Source organism: Littorina saxatilis, linkage group LG17 (genome assembly GCF_037325665.1).
Source record: "Littorina saxatilis isolate snail1 linkage group LG17, US_GU_Lsax_2.0, whole genome shotgun sequence".
Taxonomy (NCBI): Eukaryota; Metazoa; Mollusca; class Gastropoda; order Littorinimorpha; family Littorinidae; genus Littorina; species Littorina saxatilis.
Genome location: NC_090261.1, coordinates 38,762,074 through 38,784,880, shown reverse-complemented (window position 1 = coordinate 38,784,880; position 22,807 = coordinate 38,762,074). Strand labels below are relative to the sequence as shown.

The 22,807-nt window shown below is 44.2% G+C and overlaps 1 protein-coding gene across 2 annotated transcripts in view; it reads left to right on the top strand.

Moving 5' to 3' along the window:
- LOC138952374 (uncharacterized) overlaps nucleotides 1–19,215 on the top strand; it is a 36,776-nt gene extending 17,561 nt beyond the window's left edge. For both annotated transcript variants that reach the window (XM_070324035.1, XM_070324036.1), the window contains exons 3-13: nucleotides 1,509–1,755; nucleotides 3,642–3,758; nucleotides 5,973–6,086; nucleotides 7,049–7,331; nucleotides 7,648–7,887; nucleotides 10,952–11,117; nucleotides 13,540–13,647; nucleotides 13,936–14,062; nucleotides 14,592–14,790; nucleotides 15,826–16,046; nucleotides 16,392–19,215. In XM_070324035.1, the coding sequence (XP_070180136.1) occupies nucleotides 1,509–1,755; nucleotides 3,642–3,758; nucleotides 5,973–6,086; nucleotides 7,049–7,331; nucleotides 7,648–7,887; nucleotides 10,952–11,117; nucleotides 13,540–13,647; nucleotides 13,936–14,062; nucleotides 14,592–14,790; nucleotides 15,826–16,046; nucleotides 16,392–16,784 (2,215 nt within the window). In that variant the 3' untranslated portion in view covers nucleotides 16,785–19,215. The remainder of the gene's footprint in view (nucleotides 1–1,508; nucleotides 1,756–3,641; nucleotides 3,759–5,972; nucleotides 6,087–7,048; nucleotides 7,332–7,647; nucleotides 7,888–10,951; nucleotides 11,118–13,539; nucleotides 13,648–13,935; nucleotides 14,063–14,591; nucleotides 14,791–15,825; nucleotides 16,047–16,391) is intronic.
- The last annotated feature ends 3,592 nt before the right edge of the window (nucleotides 19,216–22,807 follow it).

Sequence of the window (22,807 nt, the reverse complement as noted above, 5' to 3'; positions counted from 1 at the left end):
AAGGATATCCACCAAACTGCAGAAAATGTTTATCTGGTCGTCGACCTTTCGTCCATTGCCACAAGTGAGCTCTGCACGTGACGCATGCGTTATCAGTGGCTACAATGTCAAAATTGCTCATTTGGCATGACCACTCGTCATGCTTCAGTGTAATCTCGTGAAACTCGGGGAATATTGAGCTCTCACCATGTCTTCCAAAACCCATAAAAGCGGATTGTTCGCCACAAAGAAATCAGACGACAATTCAGCGACGAAAGATGGCCCGATTGAGCAGAGAAGACCGCCAAATTGCATTGGGTCGTTTACAAGCAGGCCAAAGTCAAAGTGCAATCGCCAGGCACTTCCACGTGTCCCAGAGCACCATCAGTAGACTGTGGGTCAGGTTTCAAGCCACTGGCTCCGTTGCTGACTTGCCACGAGCGGGAAGACCAAGGGCGACAACTGCTGCTCACGACCGCTTCATACGGCTCCGCCACCTCCGGAATCGTTTCCTGTCGGCCTCATCTTCTGTCCAGGCTCTCCCCTGGCCACACCGATTATCGGACCAGACCGTGCGGAACCGCCTGCATGAAGCTGGTTTGAGAGCTCGCAGACTTCACAGAGGAGCTGTCCTCACCCGCCGCCATCGCCAGAACCGAGTGCAGTGGGGCAACCAGCACCTTCGCTGGACCGTCCGGAATCACTGGAGACACGTGTGGTTCAGCGACGAGTCCTACTTCCTGCTCCAGCGACATGATGGTCGGAGGAGGGTCTACCGGAGAGTAAACGAACGTTACGCGCCCAACTGTGTGGATGAGGCACCCGTTCATGGTGGTGGAGGCGTCATGGTGTGGGGGGCGATCAATACCGCTGGAAGGAGCACTCTGGTGCACGTCCAAGGGCGCATAACTGCCCAGCGATACGTGGAGGAAATTCTGCGCCCACACGCCCTTCCTCTTCTGGCTGACCAGGATGCCATATTCCAGCAGGACAACGCTCGCCCGCACACAGCACGACTCACCACCCAGTTCCTCACCGACCACCATGTCCAGGTGCTTCCCTGGCCATCCATGTCGCCAGACATGAACCCGATAGAACACCTCTGGGATGAATTGGACAGACGTGTGCGCAGGCGAGAAGAAGCGCCGGCAAATCACCGCGATCTATTGCAGGCACTTCAGGAGGAGTGGGACACCATCCCACAGCAAGATATCCGGCATCTGATCCAGTCCATGCCCAGAAGGTGCTGGGCAGTTGTTGCTGCTCAAGGCAGTCACACCCCCTACTGACTTGACAGCCTCGGCACCCAATCGTATTGATTGACTGATTGATTTGAAGATGCAAATGAACTGTGTGTGCATTCAACTGTGTCCATACCAAATTCAAACAAATAATCTAAATATTGGATTTTCTGTTAATTTTTTCGAAAAATAAAACAAATTTGGCAAGTAGCAACTATGCGTTTCTTTTTTTGAACAGTATATATTACATGTATAATAATATAATATCATTATTCATGGTGTCAACAGAAAGGTGAGCCAGGAAGTAGAGAAGTATGAAGCAGCCCTGTTTCTGCTTCTCGGGTTCGGAGGCTTCTCCGTCCTTCTGGCTTTGGTCTACAACGCCATCCGACGTCACGTTTTCCGTGACGTCAGCAACCTGGACACGGCATTTGACGCGGGCGGTCGCGTCACGACCAGTCTGACCGCAGTGACCGTTGGTGTGCAGCTCCTGTGGCCTGCTGACCTCCTGCAGAGTGCTACTGTTACGGCAAAGGTATGCCTTGGGCCACTCGGGGGAAATACTAATGCATGTAAGGCCTACCTGATTTTTCCAAGCTCTCTTGAGTTCACCCGCCCAGCCGGGGAAGACAAAGGCAACGAGGGAGAGGAGATGGGCCGAACACTCATAACAGCTGGCCCCAGAAAAGTTGAGATCTCTAACATGTTTTTGCGATTGGCACTCTTTATTGTCAGAACACAATACACAAGGGATTTGGTGTTTGCTTTATTATGTTTTTGTCCATCTGAAGTGAACGCACAAAAGGCAATTTTTCGTGTAGCGGAGATACAACGAAGAAAGTTTTGTAAGCTCGCCAGCCCCGTTTCTGCGCAGCAGAGAACTGTGTGTGTCTGCCCGGTGTAACACGAGAAAATTACTCCCACGAGATTTTTTACTCCGGAGTAAAATTTTCGTACGAAAATGTTACTCCCTTTACGAAAAAAGTACTCCCCCATTACACGAGAAAATTACTCCCCACGACAGGTGAGTTACGAGTAAAAATTTCGTACAAAAATGTTACTCCCCTGACGAATAAAAATCGAATAAATTACTTCACCCTAACACGAGCAATTTAACTTTCCATGCCAGGTGTACGAAGTTTTTACTCCCTTGTCCCCTGTTAGTCTTGGTGGTGGAAGGGGTGGAGGGAGGGTAGCGCGACATTCGTTTGCGCGAGATCACATACTGGCATTATCCCTTCGCCCGCATCCCATTTTCGCGTAGAGATTTTTACTGGAAGTAAAAAAAAATGGGGAGTAAAAATTTCGTGGAGGGAGCAATTTTTTCGTGCCTTTTCTCGTACGAAAAATGTACTCGGAGTAAGAATTTCGTACGAAATTTTTACTCCGGAGTAAATTTTTCGTGGAGTAAAAATTTCTTGTTACACCGGCCAGGCTTGCAAGGGTTGTCATGCGCAGTTCTATGCGTCCCCTTTTCCAAGATTTAAAGAATGCACAAACCAAAAGTAACATGTCAATGTTTTGATTTAAGATACACATGTGTCTAGAGGTACGAACACCTAGACAGCTGTGTATAATTGTATTTATTTTTGCAAAGGAAGACTAGTTGTTAGGTTTGCCTTGTCCAATAATAGTCTAGGTTTGCCTTACCCTATTCTTTTTAAAGGAAGTTACCGCAAGAAAGGATGCACAAAACAACAATAATATTCAAGGTTTTGGCTTGAAATTTGCCCGGAGGCACGAGCACCTGGACAGCTATGTGCAATTTACTGATTTTTTAAATGGAAGGCAAGATGTTATGATCATTGCTGTGTCCCATAAAATCCCAGGTTTCATAGCAGCGGCGGATTCAAAGTAACGATTATTAATATTATGTTTTTCTTCGGGGTTGTGTTAACCGCTGTTCAAACGTTGGTTTGTCTTCCTGATCATGTGCTTCCCTTTTATTCACGTTACACTGTTTGAGTAAAAAGGAAAAACGCTGTACGTTCCTCTGTATGGCTGGTCCAAACGGTATTCGCTTTTCAACACAGGCACCACTGTATATACAGTAATAACGCCGTTTATCCTACATACGTACAGTATGTAGGATAAACAGAATACTACATGGCTTGCTGTGTCGTACCAGATTTACACTCGTTAAAAATATTGAACTGCGAGCGAATGTGATACGACACAGCAAGCCATGTAGTATTCTCTATTTCAAATACTTTGCAACACATGTAGCCCAAACAAAATTTAACAGACATAATTTGCCATGATTCTGCTATTGTTTGGTGAAGACATTTTCTACATCTCTCTTCGCAGTCAAAAATGAGATCAAAAAGAAAATAGGGCGGTGTTTTTTTTACCACCATGAAAAAAGCGATCGAAACAAAGTCGAAATGGACTGATAGTTTCTTCTTTCTTTTTCACCTATAGTACGGAATCGCTGGTGCATTTTGGTACTCATCCGCCGTGGTGGTCAACATCATTCTGTTTCCTCTGCTTTCCCTGCAGTTCAAAACCAAGGCACCTGGAGCAAAGACCTTTTTGCAGGTATATAACATTGATAGTGAAGGATCATTTTGCTGTCTATTCAATTATAATTCAATTCTCTGACACTGTCTGGCTGTCTCTGTGTGTCTCTGTCTCTGTCCTGTCTCTTTCTCTCTGTCTCCGTCTCTTTCTCTCTCTCCCCCTCTCTGTCTTTCTCTATCTGTCTCTCTCTCTGTCTCTCCCTCTCTGTCTGTCTGTCTGTTTCTCTCTCTCTCCCTCTCTGTCTGTCTCTCTCTCTGTCTCTCTCTCACTTTGGACGAAGTTGCGAAATGGTGCACATCAAATGCCATGATACTGCACCCAGAAAAAACTAAAAGCATTGTTATTACCACAAGACAAAAGCATCAGCTAAGTCCTCTTAAATTACAACTGACCTTAGGTACAACTCAAATACAGCAAGTTAAAGAACACCGCATACTTGGTGTAACTGTTGATGAAGAAATGAAATGGCAAACACACATAAGCAACCTCTGCAAAGTGTTATGAAGGAATTTGTATTTGCTGTCAAAACTCAAACATTATGCGAAGTCTGAAACATTAAAAATGTTCGTTCATGCTCATATAATGCCTCATATTAATTTTGCTTCGACATTGTGGGATGGCTGCAGCGATGTTCACTTATTAAAACTCAATTCGTTGTACCGTCGTGCTGCAAAACTTATCCTGTATGAATCGCACATGTCTACAGAAATGAAGTTAAACATCCTTAATTTCCTTCCCCTAAAAACCCACCTTGCATACAATAAGGCTGTCTTTATGTATAAAGTAGTTCATGGTGATGTGCCCAGTTATGTGCAATCCTATTTTACACATGTTACGAAGAGGTATGGGTCTCAAAATTTACTTCCTCCAATTCCTCGTATAGATCTTTATAAATCCAGCTTAGCCTTTTCAGGATCATCTCTGTGGAATTCTTTGCCAATAGAAATCAAACGATCCGCATCATTAAAGGCCTTTAAAAGGCAGTTGCACACACATTTGAGCACACTATAAACTGCCCCTGCTGTCTAGTTTCCATTGTGTACTCGGATAATGTATGCAATGCTCTTAAGTGTTTTGTTTTTTATGTTTATACTCGACCATTATTTTGATGTTTTACTAGTTTAATACTTTGATTAGATACTGTTCCTTTTAGGTATGAAATGATAGCATGTGCTTGTGTGTAGATATGCGAGCGCACGCTCGCGCGCGCGAGCATGTGTGTGTGTATATGTGTGTGTGTGTGTGTGTGTGTGTGTGTGTGTGCATGTGTGTGTGCATGTGTGTGTGCATGTGTGTGTGTGCATGTGTGTGTGTGTGTGTGTGTGAGTTTATGTGTGCATGTGTGTGTGTATACGTGGGTGTGGATGTGTGTGTGTGTATGTGCGCAGTCTTTGCTTTCGTTTACAATTATTCTCTGTATATGTTCCAAGGACAGGTTGGAAGATTAGGCTAAGCCTAAAACCTTTATCCTTATGTAATAAAGTTCTGAGTTCTGAGTTCTCACTGGTGCAGTGCTACCTCCGTGTCATGCCAGACTGACTGTTGTCGCTAAACTACAGGGCACACATATTGCATGTGTGTTTGTGACAAACTGCGATCGATATGGAACAATACCGTGTTCGAAACGGAAAAGTTATTTCCCGACTTGGATTACAAGTTGGATGCTTCGGACCGAATCACGATGCATTGTTTTTGTGTAACAGACTATGTGTACACTGATGTTCGTGGATCGTTCGATTACCCAACCCCCCAGCACTCTCCCTCTCTGTCTGTCTGTCTGTTTCTCTCTCTCTTTCTCTCTTTCTCTGTCTCTCTCTCTGTCTCTCTCTTTCTCTGTCTTTCTCTTTCTCTGTCTTTCTCTTTCTCTGTCTTTGTCTGTCTTTGTGTGTCTCAGTCTCTCTCTGTCTTTTTGTTTCTGTCTCTCTCTCTCTCTCTCTCTCTGCGTACCTGCGTGCCTGTCTCTCTGTGACATTTTTACACCTTTCACGGATCGAGTAAGCTTAATACTTGACATGTAACAGAAGAAGGTGTGTCCTGTCCTTAAATTACAAATACAAAATCATATCACTGTGGGAAAACTAAGAACATGAGAAAACCTGGATGTGCAACCTGCTCCAAAATTTTCTTTCTGCAACGTCGTTCATGTTAATCGATTCAGGCGGAAAAAAAAGTATTTCTTTAAATACTACCCCCCCCCCCCCCACCCCCCATTTTATCTGACCAATGTTGCAGGTGGTAGGAGCAAGGTTCGGGAAGGGAACACACATTGTGATCAGCTGCTTTGCTCTCATGACCAACATCACCATCCTCACTTGCATCATCATCGGCTGTACGGACCTCTTCCAGGTAGGTCTTTTAATGTGTATGGCATCGTCATTATTATCATCGCTTCTGCCGTTCATCATCATCATCATCATCATCATCATCATCATCATCATCATCATCATCATCATCATCGTCGTCGTCGTCGTCATCATCATCATCGTCGTCGTCATCGTCGTCGTCATCGTTCTTGTGCTCCTCCTGCTAATTTTCTAGTACACCGACTTACTTCACTTGAATATCAGCAACAACACTAAGGCTTATGGTATTTTTTTCACTAAACAAATGCCTAATGCGATATATGCAGCATTCAGTGCCTCATTCAGCTTTACACTTTTGCGTGCTTAGAATGGCAACCCTCTTATCGGTTCTCCTATGTAGGCGGTCTTTGCACCACTTTGATTTTATTCATTTGTCTATCATTTTGCAATGATTGATTGATTGATTGATTGATTGATTGATTGATGTTAACCCTTGCAGACCCTAATCAAATAGTACAGCGACAAATTCTGCGCCTTAGCAATGGCAACCCTCTTCGCTTCTTACTTCTTCGTGGGCTAGCTTGGCTCGACTTTCCACATATTCTCTTGACATCTATTCGTTGATCAATCGATTTATTTCTTTATTTACTTATTTTATCCTCCAGGCTCACATCAAAGTATCCAGTGACGAATTATGCGTATTGGTAATGGCAATCCTCTTCGGGTCTTACTCCTTCGTTGGCGGGCTTGGCTCCACTTTCTACATGTCTTCCTTCCTTCCTTCCATCCTTCCTTCCTTCCTTCCTTCTTCATTTACTCACACACTTTATTCCTTGCAGGCTCGAATGAAAGATTCTAGCGACGAATTCTGCGTGCTGGTATTGGCTTCTCTCTTCGGGTCTTACTCCTTTGTGGGCGGGCTTGGGTCGACTTTCTACATGTCTTCCTTCCTTCCTTCCCTCCTCCCTTCCTTCCTTCCTTCCTTACTTACTTTATTCCTTGCAGGCTCTTATTAAAGATTCCAGCGACGAATTCTGCGTTCTGGTAATGGCGACTCTCTTCGGTTCTTACTCCTTCGTGGGCGGGTTGGGCTCGACGTTCTACGTGTCTTACTTCAACGCGTTCATGGCTTTCGTCATCCTCGCGGTCTTCGTCGTGCGCATCTTCTACGTGCCTGATGATGACTCCTTGCCCTTTGGGAGCCTTGACGAGGTGTACGAAAGGATCTCTTGCTTGGTGGGACCTGCAGACAACAAGGAGAGAAGCTACGCCACTTTTCTGTCTGTGGGTTAGTTATCTGTTACAGTACACATCTAGACCTTTAGGGACAAGGTGGAACCATGTGACCCATATCTTTGAGGCACTTTTTCTCAAAATATAGCAATCTCATTGCACAACCACATGCAAAACAGTGTACCGTGTTGACGAACATGTGTATTTTCATAGTTGTTGGTTTCTATGGTGGAAGATTTATCTCATTCCGTGTACACACACAAAAATTTTTTTGACAGATCTGTGATGTTGTTCACGATCGTTCACACGAGAATGAAGGTAATTGTAAACCTTGCTTTCATAAAATACTCTGGTCAGGGTTTTGTCCACAGACTCTCTAGTGTGGATGGTGCAGGGAACCCTTGTCGCGGCCAGCGTGTGTTTCTGCGATCAAGCAGCCTGGCAGTCCCGTATCGCAGCCAAGCCGGTGCAAGGGGTTCTGGGCTTCTTCGGCGCCACGTTTCTATGGTTCGCCATTCCGGCCACCATCGGCACCACCACCGCCATCTGCTACCTCTCCTTCAGCGCTGGCAACTCCACGCTCATGTTGCCTGACTCGGACATAAATGCTGGTGAGCATAAACAAATTATCACAATGTTGGTGACATTTGCCATGTTTATTTTGCTGAGCATGGAAACAGACCGCAATGTCTAAACTGAGATTGGCCATGTTTTAATTATTGCAAGGGCTGTAACTATGGCTGTTTTGTTTCTGGTGAGCATGAACATGATTGCAATGTCCGTAAGATTGCCCATGTTTATGCTAGTTAGTACCAAATCGATCGCAATGACTGTAACGCTGGCCATGCTTTTTTCCGGTGAGCATGAAAACGATCGCGATGTCTGAAAGATTGGCCATGTTTATGACGGTGAGCATACAAAATGATCGCGATGTCTGTAAGATTGGCCATGTTTATGCTGGTTTGCACCGAACCGATCTCAATGACTGTAACAGTGGCCGTTTTGATGCTGGTGAGCATAAAACAAATGATCGCGATGTCTGTAAGATTGGCCATGTTTATGCTGGTTAGCACCAAAACAATCGCAATGACTAGTGTAACAATAGATTTTGGTGAGCGTAAAAAATGATCGCGATGTCTGTAAGATTGGCCATGTTTTTGCTAGTTTGCACCGAACCGATCTCAATGACTGTAACAATGGCCGTTTTGATTCTGGTGAGCATAACAACGATGACGATGTCTGTAAGATTGGCCAGGTTTATGATGGTGAGTTTAAAAACAATAACCATGTATGTAAGATTGGTCATGTTTATGCTGGTTAGCATCAAAACGTTCGCAATGACTGTTACAATGGCGGTTTTGATTCTGATGAGCAAGAAAACGATCGCGAGTTTGAACACGATAGATATGTCTGTACCACTGTCCATTTTTGTGCTGATGACACAACCTTCATGATACTGATCAACTTCACCGTCTTGGTGATGTCAAGAAGACTAGGGAGGTTATGGAAATGTCATGATAATCGATCATGTAAATCATGGCATTGATCATGTCTCCTGTTTTATGGGCTAATTGACACCTTTTTGTTTTTATTTTTAGAAATAATTAGTGTTCATTTTTTCTGTGCCACAGTGCTAGTAACGCCCCCAACACCCCCTGGGTCGTGATGGAGCCTTCATGATACTGATCATGTTTCTGTCCCACAGGGCTAGTGACGTCGTACATAGCCCAACAGGCTCTGGGTCATGATGGAGCCTTCATGATACTGATCATGTTTCTGTCCCATAGGACTAGTGACGTCGTAACATAGCCCAACAGGCTCTGGGTCATGATGGAGCCTTCATGATACTGATTATATTTCTGTCCCACAGGGCTAGTGACACCTTACATAGCCCAACAGGCTCTGGGTCGTGACGGAGCCTTCATGATACTGATCATGTTTCTGTCCCACAGGGCTAGTGACGTCGTAACATAGCCCAACAGGCTCTGGGTCATGATGGAGCCTTCATGATACTGATTATATTTCTGTCCCACAGGGCTAGTGACACCTTACATAGCCCAACAGGCTCTGGGTCGTGACGGAGCCTTCATGATACTGATCATGTTTCTGTCCCACAGGGCTAGTGACGTCGTACATAGCCCAACAGGCTCTGGGTCGTGACGGAGCCTTCATGATACTGATCATGTTTCTGTCCCACAGGGCTAGTGACGTCGTACACAGCCCAACAGGCTCTGGGTCGTGATGGAGCCTTCATGATACTGATCATGTTTCTGTACCACAGGGCTAGTGACGTCGTACATAGCCCAACAGGCTCTGGGTCATGATGGAGCCTTCATGATACTGATCATGTTTCTGTCCCACAGTGCTGGTGACGCCGTACATAGCCGAACAGGCTCTGGGTCGTGACGGAGCCTTCATGATACTGATCATGTTTCTGTCCCACAGGGCTAGTGACGTCGTACATAGCCCAACAGGCTCTGGGTCGTGATGGAACCTTCATGATACTGATCATGTTTCTGTCCCATAGGGCTAGTGACGTCGTACATAGCCCAACAGGCTCTGGGTCGTGATGGAGCCTTCATGGTACTGATCGTGTTTCTGTCCCACAGGGCTAGTGACACCTTACATAGCCCAACAGGCTCTGGGTCGTGACGGAGCCTTCATGATACTGATCATGTTTCTGTCCCATAGGACTAGTGACGTCGTACATAGCCCAACAGGCTCTGGGTCATGACGGAGCCTTCATGATACTGATCATGTTTCTGTCCCATAGGACTAGTGACGTCGTACATAGCCCAACAGGCTCTGGGTCGTGACGGAGCCTTCATGATACTGATCATGTTTCTGTCCCACAGGGCTAGTGACGTCGTACATAGCCCAACAGGCTCTGGGTCGTGACGGAGCCTTCATGATACTGATCATGTTTCTGTCCCATAGGACTAGTGACGTCGTACATAGCCCAACAGGCTCTGGGTCGTGATGGAACCTTCATGATACTGATCATGTTTCTGTCCCACTGGGCTGGTGACGCCGTACATAGCCCAACAGGCTCTGGGTCGTGACGGAGCCTTCATGATACTGATCATGTTTCTGTCCCACAGGGCTAGTGACGTCGTACATAGCCCAACAGGCTCTGGGTCGTGATGGAACCTTCATGATACTGATCATGTTTCTGTCCCACAGGGCTAGTGACGTCGTACACAGCCCAACAGGCTCTGGGTCGTGACGGAGCCTTCATGATACTGATCATGTTTCTGTCCCACAGGGCTAGTGACGTCGTACATAGCCCAACAGGCTCTGGGTCGTGACGGAGCCTTCATGATACTGATCATGTTTCTGTCCCACAGGGCTAGTGACGTCGTACATAGCCCAACAGGCTCTGGGTCGTGATGGAACCTTCATGATACTGATCATGTTTCTGTCCCACAGGGCTGGTGACACCTTACATAGCCCAACAGGCTCTGGGTCATGATGGAGCCTTCATGATACTGATCATGTTTCTGTCCCACAGGGCTAGTGATACCTTACATAGCCCAACAGGCTCTGGGTCGTGACGGGGCCTTCATGATACTGATCATGTTTCTGTCCCACAGGGCTAGTGACGCCGTACATAGCCCAACAGGCTCTGGGTCATGATGGAGCCTTCATGATACTGATCATGTTTCTGTCCCACAGGGCTAGTGACGCCGTACATAGCCCAACAGGCTCTGGGTCGTGACGGAGCCTTCATGATACTGATCATGTTTACCATGCTGATGATGTCCACGGGGTCTGGAGAGGTCATGGGAATCTCCTCCATCATCGTCTACGACATCTTCCAGTCCTACGTCTGCCCTTTTAAGTAAGTAAGGTTTGTTCAAACCCGAGCTCCCATGTTGCTAAGTGCGCAGAGAGCAAGACATTTACACCACGCGCAGAACCTTCAGTATCATACTGAGTATGAACCTTGTCACTGAAATAACCATGCGAAGTCTTAAGCCTTTCCTTAATTGAGCCTGAAGTTCGCGAAGACTTTTTACCAAAAATTCAGTGTCCAAGCTTCGTGTAGCGAGCTTCGTGACGTAAACTTCGCAAACTCGACTTTGCCCAGTTAATATCAAGCTGTAGGGCTTCAAGTCTTTAAATATTTAACAAAATCTTCAGTGAAACATTTATTCTGACGTTTCGTCGTCTGGTAATATAAGATGTTTGATGGGTTGTTGACAGACCAGATTTTTTGTCGTCCGAGGGGGAGCATATCGTCTTTTGTTTCATATTTATTGACCAAGGCCGAAGGCCGCGGTCAATAAATATGAAACAAAAGTCGATATGCCCTCCGAGGACCGACAAAAAAAGCTTGTCTGACAACAACCCATCAAACATCGTTTTTGTCATCATTTTGGTAGCGCGAAAATAATTGCATCATTAACAGAGGGAGCCATGAGTTGAAACGCGAGTTTGGTTTTGAAAATACCGTTTTTGGGGCCCCACCACGCTGTTGCAATCACTGAAGGCAGGCGCGAGAGTGAAGGCGCTACAAGTACAAGTGAAAGCGAGTCAAGGAGATCTGTGTATTAATTTGATGACATGTTGAGACAAGTATGTCAGGTTTGAGGAAGAAAAGTTCTGTAGGTTCCGACTAACTGAATGGTGTGTGAATCCAGCAGTACGCGTCTTCGACTTTGGGCCGACAGCGGCGTTTCATTGCAAAGAATGACCTACATTTTGCATTATTTTGCTTGCGATGGGATTGCCCCGCTGTTTCGAAGAGTTGCTTGTTTGCGGCACTGTCTCGGTTCGTGACATCTCTTAGCAGATATGTGGATTAAACGTGCGACGAATCGAGAGCAAGGAATAGCAGAAAGCAAAGATGAGCGAGTCGCTTTTCTCTTGTTTTCCCTCTTACCTGTGAGCCAATGAACCCCAGAGCGTTTCTATTGGGTTTGCTTTTGATTATCCATGTAATAGGGCTTCCTGCAACTATGGTAACCAGGGATTTATTCCCCGGGGAACATGAGATTTATTTCCCAGGTGCTTGTGAATGAAAACTCGTGAAAATGATGACAAATTTATTTATCCTACATACGTGAGAGAGACACCCGTGAGATAATAATCGTTCAAATCACACGTGTGTATATCATGTAAATGAGGTCATGTCAAGCAAGTCTGGCAGGGACCTGTTTTTCCACTGCTTATGATGCCAAAGTCACCGAGACAAACGTCATTATAGAAACACAAATTGCGCTCGCTAATTACCCTCGATGAATCTTTAGAACTAACACGTCACGCCACACTTTCAGAGTGACGTTTCTTTGCTTTGACGTAATAGATTGCACGAGGCTTTAGAAGAGATCGAGGTTCCAAAACAAGCGTCTTCAATTTAGCTGCCTCGAATGCAGGACATTTTCAGTAAAATACACGTAAGTACAGTATGTAGGATAAACAGAATACTACATGGCTTGCTGTGTCGTACAAGATTTACACTCGTTGCTTTTTCAAATAGTGAACAGCTCGCTTTCGCTCGCAGTTCAATATTTAAAAAACCAACTCGTGTAAATCTGGTACGACACAGCAAGCCATGTAGTATTCTCTATGTCTCCCTGGGAACACGGCTTTGATGGAGGTCGAGCTTCAACTTTGCAGAGCTGGAAACTGCCAGGAGTGTTACCATCCAAATGAAAGCGATAAGAGATTTGCATTTCATAGAGCTCGTAGATCTTTATGTGTAAAAGTTCAGATCCGATTGTCATAATGTTTCACATTAAATCTAAAAAACAAAGGGACAATCCTCATCACGAAGTCTGCCTAATGCTTCGAAGAGTTATCAAATATGACCCTTGGTAGGGAATGATACTACATGTAACAAAAAAATAGAAAACAAGTTTTGTTTTAAAATAAGAAATTGAGAAAGATTTCGTTCTTCATTTTGTTTCCACTTACGCATTGACACTGGAGACACAAGATGCACAACGAGGCACAATAATGCATAGTTTTACTAGGATGGTACAGGAAATACATTATATGCTTTTTTTAAGCTCAAAATACGAGAACATTTGTTTAACCAATCGTAAACGTAAATGAATAAAATGAAGAATAAGCGACTTCAGGTACATATCAGCTCGTCAAAACATTTCCATTCCGTCTGCACAGGAAACCGTCAGGATTTTAATGTTTGCAATGTGTCCAAGTGGAGGGATGGTCAAGCAGTAGAAAGTTACTCGTAAGGTTACCGCCAGGCTGTATGTGTATCGGTATCGTATGTCATTAAAGAAGAACTGTTTCAGGTCAGGGTCGCGGCTGGGTCACTGTATTCTGTGCGAGAAGGTAAAGAAGGAGGAGGCAGCGGACGAAACGACTCGCGGTCACCATCCCACCATGTCTGATGTGTGTCGGTACGGTCACACGTGTGTGTGTGTGTGTCTGTGTGTCTATGTGTGCGTACGTGCATGCGTGCGTGCGTGCATGCATGGATGTGTTTGTGAATGCGTCAGAGTGTGCTTGCATGGCTGTGTTTGTGAGTGCATGGTTGTGTGTGTGTCCCTCTGTATCAGGAGGTAAAACAATTATTTCTATGTAGAGTCCGGCAGACTCTGAGTAATATACACTTTTTTTAAGCTTATTTTTTTAATATTCATTCATCTGAAACAATTTTTAAAGACTTATTTCTAACTACAATTCAGATGTCCAGCGGTGACCGAGTGCGCAGCGTGTGTGGAGGATCAAGAGGCTATACTGGCGACCACAGGATTTTCACAACAGCTTCTACGTCATCACTGCCCTGTTCATGGGGAGTACCGGACTTACCAGGTAAGCTTCAATATCGTTCACGAATAGAACCACGAAATGTACAACTTTGCTGAAAATGTTGGTTAATTTGGCAATTTTTGTTCCGCTTGTTTTTGTTTTGTTGCTTTGTTTTTTATACAGTCGAACCTGCCCTAGCGACCACCTCTCGAAAACGACCACTTCTCCAAACGACCACCTCACCAAAACGACCACCTCTCGAAAACGACCACCTCACCAAAACGACCACCCAAAAGGATCCCCGACGAATTCATTTTTCTTTATAATTCACATTTCCATAATGACCACCTGTCTCAGTACTGTATAACGATCATTTGTGTTGGTTCCTTATGTGGTCTTTATGGACTGTATTTTCCAAAAAGTTATAGGAACATTGGAATATTTTCTGAGGTTAAATATTGTGTTTTGAATGATTGTGAGAGATACAAACCTGCGTGTATGCAACTCTCCCGCCTTCACCTACCCCCTCCCGCACTGAAGAAAACCTTTCGGATATTTTCATGACATTACAAATATTCTCTTTTGTCTGCAGGATGCTCTGGTACGCCTAAAAAGCTGGACAATTTTGGGTGTCTCTTTGACCATAGTTCCTGTAGGGCTCCTCATCATTCACTCTGGCATGGACCTGAACTGGGCCTTCATGACAGGGTGTGTCGTGACCATTCCCTGCTTCCCTGGCGTCGTGCTCAGCATTGTGTGGGTTAAAGCCACTGCCAAGGGCATGGTTATAGGTGAGTACTGAGAGAGAGAGAGAGAGAGAGACAGAGAGACAGAGACAGAGAGACAGTGACAGAGAGACAGAGACAGAGACAGAGAGAGACAGAGAGAGAGGGTTAAAACTACTGCCAAGGGCATGCTTATAGGTAGTAATTCGACGGGCGCTGTGGCGGGGTGGTAAGACGTCGGCCTCTTCATCGGAAGGTCGAGGGTTCGAATCCCGCCCGCGGTCGCCTGGTGGGTTAAGTGTGGAGATTTTTCCGATCTCCCAGGTCAACTTATATGCAGACCTGCTAGTGGCTTATCCTTTCTTTCTTTATTTGGTGTTTAACGTCGTTTTCAACCGTTCAAGGTTATATCGCGACGAAGTGGCTTATTCCCCTTCGTGTGTACACGCAAGCACAAGACCAAGTGCGCACGGAAAAGATCCTGTAATCCATGTCAGAGTTCGGTGGGTTATAGAAACACAAAAATACCCAGCATGCTTCCTCCGAAAGCGGCGTATGGCTGCCTACATGGCGGGGTAAAAACGGTCATACACGTAAAATTCCACTCGTGCAAAAACACGAGTGTACGTGGGAGTTTCAGCCCACGAACGCAGAAGAAGAAGAATACTTTAGTACCAAGTATCATAGGTCTGATAAGCGTTTGCTACAGTGATGTTTGACGAAGAAAACATTTTGCAACACACAAACGTTGAACTAAAACCGTACGGGAAAAATATATTGTGCGAATGTTTCAAAAGACCACATAAAGTACGGGAGAATATCTTAATGAATATTGATTAAATCGCGAAATGCGATACTTCCACTGGATTGCTGGATCCGGTTAGAAACCTGTACAGCGAATAAACAAGATCATAAAACAGAAAAGCACAAACGCGAAAAAAAAAAGAAAAAAAAAACCACTTGCAGTTCATCGAGTAGAAAGGGTCACTTGAAATAAATCGAAGTGACACAGTATTGGGGGCGTGAATACACAATCATTAATATTGTCTCTTTTGTCCTTATCGTAATAATGTTTCCCCACCCCTCGTATGTCATTGTCAGGCTCTGTGACGGGCCTCCTGTGCGGTGTCACAGCGACCTTAGCACGTGCCTCTACCCTTCCTGGCGGCATCGGCGACTTCTGGGTCAACACCTCCGAGGGTTACACCGTAATGTTGGGCTCCTGCACCAGCTTCTTCGTCACTTTCATCGTCACTATCATCGTTTCTCTCGTCACCCATACCATAAAGGACGAGGACGATGTAGCACTGGAATGGCAGAAGGTGCGTCGTGGATGTGATTGTGCGGAATGGTTGAGTGTTGTTGTTGTTGTTGTTGTTGAACAATCTCCGGTGCTCCTTTGAATGAATTAATCAATGAACCTCCAAATATTTTGTGTCTATTATTGCTAATGCAACAATGACAATGTGCCGCCTGCGATGAAAGGATACGCTTTGGGTCAGCCGAAAATGTCCCTACAGTGCAGGTGGCCTGTCATGACAAGTATATTTTAGTCAAGCTAGTAGACAAAGGGATAACAGAAGGTGTCATTTAGTGGGAGAAGTTCTTTCATCAATGGTACAAGCCTTACTGTATACCAAAAGCATTCGTGTTCACGATCGTTACAGGTGCGTGACATCGACAACCCTCTGAACCCCTGGACCAACTTTTACCTTGAAGAGTTCCCCAACCTCAAGGGCAACCAGAAACCCAGCTACCACCAGCTGGAGAAGGTCTTCCGCAAGGCCAAGGTCACAGCCATCGTGGGCAGCATCTTCTGCCTCTCGCTCTTCGTCCTCATCATCCCCAGCGTCATGGCTTCGCTCGGCGTGCTGACGTCATCCGAGTTCGCGTCCTACGTGACGTCAATGCACATTTGGAGTTTCGTCATGGCGGCCATCGTTATCGTGGTGACGCCACTGGAGGAGATTCGCGCCATCTGGCGGGAACTTCAGACCAGGAAACTCTTCCGCAAGAGCACGTACAGTCAAGTTGATAAATTTGCTGAACGACCGTGTTGAATTAGATATAGGGGAAGGGCTCCTAATATGGACAACTTTTTGTTAATTGCAGATAACTAGCTTGTTTTCTTGCGAAGAAGTTTCATTTTGTGTTTGGTAGTCCTTCTTTCTTAGGTTGGTTTGTTTGTTTGCTTAACGCCCAGCCGACCACGAAGGGCCATATCAGGGCGGTGCTGCTTTGACATAATTATAACGTGCGCCACACACAAGACAGAAGTCGCAGCACAGGCTTCATGTCTCACCCAGTCACATTATTCTGACACCGGACCAACCAGTCCTAGCACTAACCCCATAATGCCAGACGCCAGGCGGAGCAGCCACTAGATTGCCAATTTTAAAGTCTTAGGTATGACCCGGCCGGGGTTCGAACCCACGACCTCCCGATCACGGGGCGGACGCCTTACCACTAGGCCAACCGTGCCGGTCTTTCTTAGGTTAACCGTTAAGCCTTATTAGAGTGGAATAGCTTTGATGGTCCATATTAGGAGCCTGGGTGCCTAATATGGACCACTGAAGCGGCCTTCTCGAATCACTGTAAAAAGCCACCTATACTTCAAAATAACATGATACAACTTAGTGTGTAAGTCAGACTAATCAAAATATGTTTTATATTTATCTGTTTCGGGTTGATGAGAGCATTATTTGAAGCACACCAGGAAACTAAAGAAGCTTATCAAAAACAGAGTGAAAATAAGTGAAATGATCAACTTCCACGAAAAGAAGACTATTTGTGATATTTTTTTTTAAATCTCGAAGGCTAGTTATAGGTTATTTACAGCAAGCTTCGGAATGAATTAATGAAAATAGCATTTAGCTTTTGTTTTCTTCGATTTGTTGAAGGTGGTCCATATTAGGGGACTCACACATACTTTGAGATTTTGCAATTATTTTTAGTTTGCAGTAGAAACTCGGGGTCAACACTGCTAAAATGTAACAAATACGGTCTTAGCTGTCATATGTAGCAATTTTTGTGTGATAAAAGCTTTGGCTGTGGACAGAAACGAGTCCGTTTTAGGCGGCAATTTTAGAGTGAACCCTGCCACAGGTGAAAAAAAGAGAAAAGGCCAAACGGTTTTGAGGTTTGTGTTTTTACAACTGTTTTGACATGTGAAAGTTATCCAGAGAGGGTGAATACAGCCAATGAAATTGTTTTGAGCGCTCTAGCGCCGTTAGTTTGTCAGAACAGGAGGTGGTCCATATTAGGAGCCGGTCCATATTAGGAGCCCTTCCCCTATAATTATTCTTAAGATAAACGTGTTAGCGGATGCTATTTTGGAGACGTTTTCTCGCGTATTTGACCTTGAGAAGTCTAAGGGACATTCACTCTGTTACTTGGACACGTACACAATCATCTCAAAAATGCTCCGTTACTATAATTTAATTAAATTAATTTAATCAAATCAACGTAAACAGGGAAACAGTTTCGAATTCGTTGGTGGCAAACTCTTCTGCGCTAGAGTCCCGATTCTGTCCACCAGCTTATTTTCCTGTGCTAGCAGTAATCTACAACGCTAGCAGATAAATCCCGTGCCGCGTATTTACTAGGTTATCAAATCAGACCATGAGGTACTATTTCTTCAATTTAAAGACATAGGACACCGATTAACCCAAAAAAACGCTCGGCTTATATTTTACAATTACTGTGCAAGTGATGTTTTCACAGTGTATTGAAACAAGTGTGAACAAAATAGAGAAAAATACCAGATAGACTTTAGGAAACAGACTTTTCGGAATGGTTTATATGATTCTTGAAATGTAATCGTATTCAAAAGTTTGCACCAAAACGTCTATCCATGAGATTTCTTTAATTTGTTTACACCTCTTCCAAGGTCTGTCCATGACTTGAAATTTCAATTTGTTTACACCTGTTCCAACACAATCTAAACATTTCACTGGTAAAATATCAGCGAAGTCAATGTTGGGGTTCAATCGGAGTCCGTTGTCTGTAAGATATGTGGAACAGTTCAGCTGTACCGGGTACTGTGCATGAGGATGGAATCACTTTGTACTTTGAAGAACGGCAAAAGTAATATTTCTTGTTATTATTTTGTTTAAAACGCTTCTTATTGTTATTTTAGCGAAGTGTCTTTGGTTTGAGATGTGTTAGTGTGAATAATGCGATCAGTGATATCCAATTTGTACGAAAAGACATGAATGTGCTGTACACACTAAATCCTCTGTCTGGTCTCTCATCTTTTCTTCTGTCTGTGTCTCTCAGTGTCTGTCTGTCTGTCTGTCTGTCTATTCTGTTTGGGTTTCTGAAAATGAAAGACTTTTCAAATTGCTTTATCAGCCCTGATCGTGATCAACTGTGATTTTAATGTTCCAAATTGTTCTAAACTAATATATGTTGAATTAAGCAATAACTTATGTAGACACAAAAATTGTTATGAAGTTCGGGGAACAATTATTAAAAGGCAGACAAATATGTATGTCTGTGTGTGTGTGTGTGTGTCAGTGTGTGTGTCAGTGTCACAAGTTTGTGTGTGTGTGATTGTGTGCGTGTGAATGTGTGCGCGCGCGTGTGTGTGTGTATCATGGTGTGCGTGCGCGCGTGTGTGTGTGTATCATGGTGTGCGTGCGTGCATGTGTGTACCTTGTCCTACTTTCGTTTTCATCTTACATCTTTTTGCCGAAATCCATGTGAAATTTGTGTGTAGTTTCTAGAAGAAAGTTAATTTAAAGGCACAGTAAGCCTCCCGTAAACCATCACAGAGCTCCCCGATCGTCTACATACAGTACAAGCATACTTCCATTTAAACGCTCACCGAACGGGAACATCCTGGCTGCTTTCTGTCGAGTGTGAGAAATTTTCAAAGAATTTATTTTCGTGGACTTGGCCCTTTACAACAATGGCGCCTCGTTTTGGTGCTGGACGGCTGTTATGAATATCCCGGAAATCACGCCCGGACAGAAAGCCTCCCGTAAACCATCACAGATACTGTCAGGCTTTTACACACAGTACAAACACCCTTCCATTTGAACGCTCACCAAACGGGAACATCCTAGGTACCCTACGTAAAGAGCGAGCAATTTTTAAAGAATTAATTTTGCAGATTGTCTCGAACACTTTTTGGACCCATCCTGAACTCAGGTCAAAAATGAGTTACTTCCCTTAAACTGGCGATAGCCGTGGATCGATGATTACTATCAGAATGTTTTTGGACCGTGGTGCGTTTTTGCGCTAGACCTAACTTTTAAAATCTAAATAATAAATTGACAGCTTGTTACACAAACATTCTTAATCATAAAAGAATTCTTTTTTCATCAAGACAAGATCAGTGCAATTCGAAGTTGTGAAAGTTTGAAAAAAGAAAAGCCCGGAAGCAGGGTCACGCAAGGGTCGTAGCAGACGGCGGTTTATGCGGCATATCGCCGTTCCTCTCAACAGTCAAAAGCCATCGCTAGAGTTCTTGTGAACCACAGCCGTTTGTTTCGTGCATAAAAACGTGCTATTGTAGATAAGCTCACATCGAGTCGCATTCAAATGACTAACTGACGACTACATTGTGAAAAAGGGAAACGGGATCACACGGGTTCACGATGGCTCAGGGGTAAGATAAACCACGCAAAAATAAATTCTTTGAAAATTGTTCGCTCTTTACGGAGGGCACCTAGGATGTTCTCAATCGGTGAGTGTTTAAATGAAAGGGTGTTTGTATTGTGTGTAAAAGCCTGACCGTATCTGTGATGGTTTACGGGAGGCTTACTGTGCCTTTAAACTAAGAGTGTATGTTGCTGTGGGCAGGAAGGGGGGGGGGGGTGAGGGGTTGGGAGGGGGGGGGGCGTAGCTGTGTACGTGCCACAGTGAGAAAGTTAATTGTGAGAGATAACAGAATGATGTCGGTGTGTGGTCAGAGTGGCCCGTGGGGTGGTCTAGCACATGGGGAGGGCGGGAGGGGAAAGGGGGGGGGGGGGGCGGTGTTGAGGTAATAGGAGAATGAGCAACGAATAGAAGGGTGGGGGTGGGGGTAGGGGAGGGGGGGCTGTAGTGGAAGGTGAGAGGCAGAGACTCGGATATAGGTTGGAAGGAACCGTATGAGTTCACTGAGTCCGTTTCCCAACAGCAAGCTTTTCAGTAGAGAGCGATTCAAGATCAAGAAGACAATCTTTATTTTTCTTCTGCTCGATCCAACATGCACAATGCACAAAATAGTACTATAACGCCGAACGCTCTACTTTGTACTCAGTACATACGGCATCTCCTGTACTCCGTCACGGCGGAGGGCTGACCGTGCACCCAAAAGCGGACTCAACCAAATGGGTATTTTTTGAAAGCTTGGGACCTGCCAAACATAAAAATCGATGTTAACAAGAAATATTCAAGGGCGCACTTTCTCTTCTCAGTCAAAATTCAACTATACCCTGAAGAGTGATGCACGAGCATTTCAGACGCTTGCCTCTGAAAAAAGAAGTTCTCAGCCAAATTACGAACTCAAACTGGTACGTTTTACATATAAATGTGTTAGTTGGTATCTTTTGATTATCACAAAACAATTTGCGACTGCTTTGGCCGAGGATGCTGGTGACAGTATCATTATTATGAACCCTACCCTAAATCCAAGAAAGACGTCGTCCAAAATGTAGGTAAGGTTTGATTAAAAATAAATTCACACAAGACTAGTATTGTTGTTTGGCTTCAATGGATATATTTTCGTCAAGTATGATGTCTTTACATAATATCTGTAAAATATGAATGGATTTGAACCATATACTATGTCATTATGACCTTCCAATCTTCCTAACCCCCAGCCCAGTAAAGCGTGCGAGACGTTTCCTGAACAAATGTCGCTTTGTGGTGCGAGTTCAGTGTGACATGATTAGTTTCCAGAACCCCATTTCTGACTTTCAAAGTTTATCTACATACATTTAGCAATGCACGAGCAAAATATGACAACTTAATGGTGCCTTTTGGTTTAATGCTATGGTAAAATTGCTAGTGATAGTGTTTACAGCTTGAAACAAAACATAACAGATGGGAATAGTCTTCCTCAATCTGGTTCAGAGCATAATGTATTTCTATTTTCAGAGGTAGCATTATTTCTGATAAGAGCTAGAGTCAATATAATGATGCTGAATATTTGAAAAATGAACTTTGTGACTCATCTGAGTAGCAAGAGAGCCTTCGTGATCGTCAGCGTAAGGCTGGCTGTCTTCAAGGCAATTCCTAGATGAACAACTTAACACTGCGTTCGATTATTCGCCCGTTTCTTAAGCTAGAGCTTTGAGACTTTACACGCGTCTAGGGCTACATGTACGCTTTACAATACGTAAAATATAGTTGACTCTCGCGTTATTTAAAGGTCACAACAAGGTCATTACCAGGCAAAAACGAGGGAAAACCGACGGAAAGTACCATTTTCTGCAACTGTTTGCAAGAAAAGATTTCAAATTCAATTGTTTCCTGGGATTAACGCATCTCTAGACATGACAATCATCCGATTATCAGACATCAATTATGGAGGTCACGACAAGGTCATTACCGGGTAAAAACGAAGGAAACCCGAGGGAAAATACCATTTTCTGCAACGTGTGTGTAAGTAAAAGCTTTCAAACTCCATCTTCTTCTGGTATTGGCGCATCTCTAGGCATGACAATCATCTGATTAACAGTCCTCAATTTTCAAGGTCACAACAAGGTCATTACCAGATAGAACCGAGAGAAAACCGTGGGAAAATACCATTTTCTATAACTTTTTTGTAAGTAAGAGCTTATAAACTCCATCTTCTTCTGGGATTAGCGCTGATTTCAATGACCCTGAAGTCCGAGGAAAGTTTTCTTGACCCATGCCTACTTTGAAGGTCATGACAAGGTCAAATTTACACGTTTTCTATTTGGGAATATCTTTTACGGTCAAATAAAATACTTTCTGGACGTCAGCTAATTTCGAAGCTAAAGCTTAATTACAACTTTACACACGTCTTGGGATTTATGAGACATAACGCAAATATTGTTGACTCTCGTAATATTTAAAGGTCACACAACAAGGTCATCACCAGGTAAAACCGAAGAAAAACCGAGGG